The 5,655-nt window shown below is 41.9% G+C and overlaps 1 protein-coding gene across 6 annotated transcripts in view; it reads right to left on the reverse strand.

Annotated features, from left to right (window-relative positions):
* Positions 1-1,999: 1,999 nt before the first annotated feature.
* MRPS21 (mitochondrial ribosomal protein S21) overlaps positions 2,000-5,655 on the reverse strand; it is a 4,607-nt gene continuing 951 nt past the window's right edge. The window contains exons 1-4 of one of the 6 annotated variants that reach the window (XM_085867041.1): positions 5,185-5,310; positions 3,992-4,096; positions 3,341-3,530; positions 2,000-2,530 (exon numbers count right to left, since the gene is read on the reverse strand). In XM_085867041.1, coding sequence (XP_085723167.1) covers positions 3,350-3,530; positions 3,992-4,068 — 258 coding nt within the window. In that variant the 5' untranslated portion in view covers positions 4,069-4,096; positions 5,185-5,310 and the 3' untranslated portion in view covers positions 2,000-2,530; positions 3,341-3,349. Of the gene's footprint in view, positions 2,531-3,340; positions 3,531-3,991; positions 4,514-4,537; positions 5,163-5,184; positions 5,311-5,655 lie in introns of those variants that run through there. The other 5 variants (XM_085867038.1, XM_085867042.1, XM_085867040.1 and 2 more) reach the window with 5 other exon arrangements.

Consider the following 5,655-nt stretch of genomic DNA (forward strand, 5'->3'; position numbering starts at 1 on the left):
AAACCGAGCACAGCTCATTACCCATCTCACACCATCCCGACCGTGAAGCATGGTGGTGGCAGCATCATGCTTTGGGGATGATTTCCAGCAGCAGAGACTGATTGACTAGTAAGGATAAAGGGAACAATGAATGGAGCCAAATACAGGCAAATCCTTGAGAAGAACCTGCAACAGAGTGCAAAAGACCTAAGACTGCGGTGAAGATTTACGTTCCAACAGGACAATGACCCCAAGCATACAGCCAAAACAACACTGGAATGGCTTCAAAACAAGAAAGGGAAAGTCCATGAGTGTACCAGCCAGAACACAGATTTGATTCCCATTTGGAATCTGCGGAAAGACTTGACGATTGCTGTTGATCGACACTTCCCATCCAACTTGACAGAGCTTGAGCAAATCTACAAGGACGAATGGGAGAAAATCCCCAAATCTAGATGTGCAAAGCTGATACAGACAAACCCAAGAAGACTCGAAGCTGTAATCGCTGCCAAAGGCGCTTTGACAGAGTATTCACTCAGGGGGTTGAATAATTATTGATGCAAGACATTTCAGATTTTCATTTTTAATTTAATTTTTTTAATTTCTAAAAACATGTTTTCACTTTGTCATTATGGGGTATTTTGTGGAGATCGGTGACAAAAATTTTAAATACATCCATTTTAAATTCAGGTGGTAACACAACAAAATGTGACAATAGTTGAGGGGTGTAAATACTTTCTGAAGGCACTGTATATCTATACAACCCCTAAAAATTGGGGGGGGGGGCAGTGGAGTGCAGGCAAGTGAATGTTTCTTGAATGTGCCTGATTTGGCAGGTGGGGGGAAAAAAGTTTATATTCAACCTTCATTGGTATATCAAGGCCAACAAAAACAATGGTTTTCATCCCAATTTTTTTTAATTGGAGCTTAAAAATTTTTTTTTGCAACTTTCAGATGAAGATTTATGATTACCTGCTCCCTAAGGGAGTGGCCAGTGGGGTTATGTTATTATCCTTACTCAAACCTGTTGTTCAAAATACCTCTCCAATAAACCACTGGAAAACGTGGAGACAGGAAACTGAACTGTAAATGGTGAAGACTTATAATATCCTCCCCAATCTCGAGGCGGCACCACACAATACACATTTACATATCAAATTTACGTCCCTCCCCCTCCTGCCAAGACCACCAGCAAAGATAAAAACACCCCGATACATTAATTGGGATCATGCTGATCCTATGTGGCAAGTCTGGATGGAATCGGCCCACAAGTGTAGGAATAGCACGACAAACAAACCTACAAACACCAGTCCGTGAAGTATTGTATAGTAAGGATTACCACACGCATGCGGAGCAAGAAGTGGGGTTAAGCAATTGGTGCTATTCCGTCTTATCAGCTTATTATTGAGAAACAGCTGATTTAAATTGAATGTTATATTTAAAACACGAATCGGAAGACAAGTTTGCTGTTTTACCAGACTTTGGCTCTGAACTCATCACGACCACATATTCGCAGAGAGAGTGGGATCATATTTTTACTTTGATACCTGGCAATCAAACAAAATTTAAAATAATTTCAAACATGAAATGTACTGTTTTTAAGGACGTCGTAAAGGAAACAAACAACAGGCAATGAAGAACTTGGTGACGTGTTTGGGTGATGTACCAGACACTCGGTCAAAGAGCAGGAAAACCTGGAATTAATTTATTTAAACGAGTTTTACAATCAATATTTTATTTAAATTGAATTACATACATGCTTGAACACTGGAGAACACAATCACCTTGTCACTTCCCAAACCCTTACGTTTCGCAGTACTTGGACATGTTAACTCAGGTGTTGCACAAGACTGCTTCAATAGTGCTAAACTTCCGGAATGTTTCTTTTTTAACGATCTTTAAAATCATTATTTTATTTAAATTGAAGTGTCGACTTGAACACTGCATGGGGCAGCATATTCTATGAACTCTCTCATTTGAACGAGGATTGTGTATCAGAACAGAAGAAACAGCGATGGGATCCAATCTGATAGTTTTTATTTGAAAAAAAATTATACACCGAGCAGGAGCACAAAGTGAAGGCTACATCTTACGTCGTGTCATTTATGAAACTCAAGATGAAATGTAAAACGACATCAGTGAGGGCATGGACGGCTACAATGATCGATTTATCAGTGAAGAACCAGGATACAATCTGCCATTGTGTGGGAGTGGCCACAGTGTGGCGCGATCACTGGCTGGATGCAGAATAGATTTAGTTACCAGATTTATTTGGGGCTCAAGAGATTAAGGTACGAGGAATTGGAGAAGGGAGTCTGGAGTTTTTACTTCTGAAAGAAGGAAATTACCAGATCTTATTACAATATTTAAAGTAAATGGCATGAGTAATGTGGATGTAGAAAAGCTTTTCAGTGAGACTGATGGCAGGAGAAGCAGTGACTTGAGCAAGAGGAACAGTAAGACGATAGTAAGATGGGTAATTCACACAATGTATGGGAGTCTTCTTGGGAAGGTGGGAGCAGGAAAAGTCGTGGATTTGTTTCGAATGAACCTGTAAGGAATGGGTATAGGGGTTCAGGAATATAGGAAGAAGTGGAAGGAGGGGAATTTAATCAGGTGATTGGTATGCATGCTGTGCTTTCTCGACATTGAGATTACACTCCAAGTTGTGGACGTTTCCAAGTGCCATGGTGTGTTCATGCAACCCTGAGACAAGTCCCCTCCCCCATCTGGCCACTGCACCCCCTCCAAAAGTTTCCATATGTTGAGATTACATCAATGAACCACATCTTCACTGTCCTAGTCCCACTGGTTGCATTCCCCATGCCCAATAGGTGGATGTTGGGTTGGATTGAGTTCATCATGGAAGGTGTATCCTCGTGAATTGGATAATTGTATGGGAGTTGTGGGGTGTGAATGTGGGACAGGAATGATGGATCGCTTTCTCCATCAGTTTCTTGCATCTATCATTCCAACCACTACGAACACTTCTTTTTAATGGCCCTAATTATTCCAACATTGGGGGGCAGCCACAGATGTAGCTTGGCCTCAGTCTTTTATCAACTGGCTGGCTCAGGCCAAGCATTTGACCGAAGCTGCTTGGGGGAAGGGATTTGATCAGGATGCCAGTGATAACTCGCCTAATCTTCGGGAAAGACACCATGGAATCTTTAACATTCACTAACTAATGCCAGCAGACCTGTCACCAAGCTCAACTTCATGATTTTTTTTGAAGTTGGCCTTACGATCCTATAAAGGTAAATCAATATCCTTGCTCGACATTAAATACGATTTGCGCGAGCCTGAAACACACAAAGCAGTTTTTTTGTTTAAAACAAGCAAAACGCACAACTCTTCTCACCCTATCCTGTTAGTCGCCAACCCATGGATCGGTTCGGTTCTTCCGTGACAAAAACTTGATCCGCCGAGACATCTCAGAGTCGTATATTCGTTTGCACATCTCGTAGCTCTGACGCTGACGCCTCCGACAAGGTTTCTCGTAATAGCGCTTTCGCCGCACATCTTCAATAAATTTATCTTGTGTGAGCAACCTGTATTCAGTCGAGAGAGGAACAGAGAACACCAAAGGTGGGAATGGTGGATTTTGGACTCGTGTTTGGGTAAAATAAGGACGGGGGGCACGTCAGTACAGAATTTAGTTTCAAAATACTACTTTGAGTAATTGTACTAAAATAAGGCACTCCTCTGGATACGTGTGTGTGTGTGTGTGTGTGTGTGTGTGTGTGTGTGTGTGTGTGTGTGTGTGTGTGTGTGTGTGTGTGTGTGTGTGTGTGTGTGTGTGTGTGTGTGTGTGTTAATTATGGAATTGAAAATACACTGCAGTGGCTGCATGCCACTGCATGAATTAATGATCAGAATTAATGATCAAGCATCAGATGGGGGTTTAAGTGATGATGATTTTGAAAAATATGGTGTGAGAAGTAATTCCACAATAAATAAACAACAAACGTGAGAAAACCAATTGGAAGGAGCAAAAGAAGGAACATCACACCTGTTAAGGAGACGGAAAGATGCCTCCACGTTGTCTTTAACCATGACCGTACGACCTATGAAACGAGCATGCAGCATGTCTGTCTGCAATGGACAGACACACCGACTGGACATGGATCCAGGCGATGATACAAGGACTGAGCATCACTAAGCCGTGGGTAAAGCCCAACACATCCAGCACCACACTCATCCATCTTAGTTCTTTCAAACTGGATTGGCAGTTCAGTATCTCCAAAAAAGACCTGGAATGGTCGAATAAAGCGGTTCTTTCATTTCAACTTAAACTAGAACGGGCACTCGTAGAGCGCATACCTTCGCCACAGCCACTAGTTACCTTTGTATTCAGTTGTCCACAACGCATATCAATACAAATATGCATTTCGTGACCACCATGGCCTTTGACCCACAACCGCTACCTAGGGTGACAATAGTACTATACCTTCTGTCATTTCAGAAGATGGGGAATTGAACACTGAACAATTTGGAGTAAAATTGATGTAAATCGGAAACATATTAACCGTTTTCATCATGAAAAAACGATGTTGACCTTTTTGTGACCTTGACCTTTGATCCGATCGCTCCCAAAATCGAATGGATTTGTCCTTTCATGATGCCAAACAAATCCGAAACAATTAAAGCCTCTCTGTGTTTTGTTTTTTTGCGTTAAGTTGTCCACAACGCTTTCCGATATAAATGTGAATTTGTGTGACCCCCTTAACCTTTGACCCCCAACCGCTGCCTTGGGTGACAAAAGTACTATACCATGTGTCAGATTGGAGGATGGGGAATTTAATTTTGAACATTTTGGAGTTAATTTGCTGTAAATCAAAACCAAATTGACAATTTAATCGCGAAAAAACGATTTTGACCTTTTTGTGACCTTGACCTTAACCTTTGATCCGATCGCTCCCAAAATCTAATCGATTTGTCCTCTCGTGATGCCAAACACATCCACAAAATTTCATGACAATCTGCGAAGTGGTTTTTGTGTAATGTTGTCCACAACGCTTCCCAATGAAAAACTCCATTTTGGTGACCCCCTTGACCTTTGACTTCCACAGACTAACTACGGTTGCAAACACTATACCATACGCTATATCAGTGGATCGGGATTTGAATACTGAACATTTTGGACTTAATTTGATGTAAATCGGAACAAAATTGACACTTTAATCGCAAAAAAACGATTTTGACCTTTTTGTGACCTTGACCTTTGATCCGATCGCTCCCAAAAGCTTCGCCTGGCGTCCTTGAATAACTGCACATCATCTCTGAAAATTTCATGCAAATCGGTCCAGCAGTTTTTGCACAATGTTGTCCGCACACATATTTACCAATAAATAAATACACAGGGGTCAATACAATACCTTCGTCAAACGAAGTTTGCGAAGGCAATGAATACAAGTCTTGTATATCGGAAGGTGGTTTCACCAAACTCAATACAGTCCGATGGACCCTGGTGACCACAAAAAAGATCATCCTTGCTTTTGTGGATGGAGCGTGAAAGGATCTTGAAATGACACAAGGCTGCTTCAACGGACGATTTTATATTGGGGGGTTAAGAGAGTGGTTGGAGTACGAAAGCGGGGGGGGGGGGAGGTTGAGTGGGGAGGGTGCGTGTGGGGGTTGGGTTGGAGTGGGTGGGGAGTTGGGTTGAAGTGGGTG

This window comes from Eptatretus burgeri, unplaced genomic scaffold (assembly GCF_056783735.1).
Source record: "Eptatretus burgeri isolate ZD-2024b unplaced genomic scaffold, Ebu_testis_v1 Ebu_testis_scaffold_136, whole genome shotgun sequence".
In the NCBI taxonomy this organism is placed as follows: domain Eukaryota; kingdom Metazoa; phylum Chordata; class Myxini; order Myxiniformes; family Myxinidae; genus Eptatretus; species Eptatretus burgeri.